This window comes from Nestor notabilis, unplaced genomic scaffold (genome assembly GCF_000696875.1).
Source record: "Nestor notabilis isolate BGI_N333 unplaced genomic scaffold, ASM69687v1 scaffold2510, whole genome shotgun sequence".
NCBI lineage: Eukaryota > Metazoa > Chordata > Aves > Psittaciformes > Psittacidae > Nestor > Nestor notabilis.
The window spans coordinates 1-672 of record NW_009912289.1 but is presented as its reverse complement, the minus strand read 5'-3'; the positions used below and the strand labels follow the sequence as shown (position 1 = coordinate 672).

Here is a 672-nt window from a genome sequence, read left to right as displayed (position 1 = left end):
TGGGGGCCACCCCCACAGGTGTCACCGCCCCTCCCTGCCTCTGCAGCGTTTTTGACCCCACCACCTTTAACCTCCGCTGAGCAAACCCTAGCCATGTACTGCTAACAAAGTCAAGCCTCCCATGGCATAGGGACACCCCAAAAATTACAATCTGGGCCTAGCGCTAGCAGGACGGTTCCTTTTGCTTCTTTCTTTCCTTGTTTTCAATGCATTTTCACCCAGATCTCCCAAGTGTGATTTAATGCCGACACCTTTTCCTCGCAGGTCTAGGATTCCTCCAACTCCTCACAGCGCCTCCACAAGAGCAATCAAAGTTTCACAGGCGAAGTTCGCTGGCGAGTATGACCCAGCGCATCCAAAACAACCCCGAACCCCAACCCACCACCCCAGGGACACTCCACAACCGAGTCCAACGCCTCCTGCAGCGCTGGGCGGTGACAATGTGGCAGCACAGCTGCGAAACCTGGGTGAGCCGGGGCTGGTCCCCTGTATGGCGGGGTCAGCGCTGATCCAGACTCAGCCAATACATATATAAAGCAGAAGAAGGCACCGTGCCGGTGGGAAAGCCCGCCCCGCGCGGAGGCTGAGGACTGGCAGCAACTCACCACTCAGGTAGTTGGTCCACTTGTACAGCACCCCCTCCATGGCGGCCGGCCCCCGCCCCCATGCAGC

At 58.3% G+C, this 672-nt stretch overlaps 1 protein-coding gene across 1 annotated transcript in view; it reads right to left on the bottom strand.

The window, feature by feature from the left end:
- Positions 1–666, bottom strand: part of PLEKHA8 (pleckstrin homology domain containing, family A (phosphoinositide binding specific) member 8) — a 23,954-nt gene extending 23,288 nt beyond the window's left edge. Inside the window, exon 1 of the mRNA XM_010018706.1 lies at positions 606–666. Coding sequence (XP_010017008.1) covers positions 606–645 — 40 coding nt within the window. The 5' untranslated portion in view covers positions 646–666. The remainder of the gene's footprint in view (positions 1–605) is intronic.
- Between the last annotated feature and the right edge of the window lie 6 nt (positions 667–672).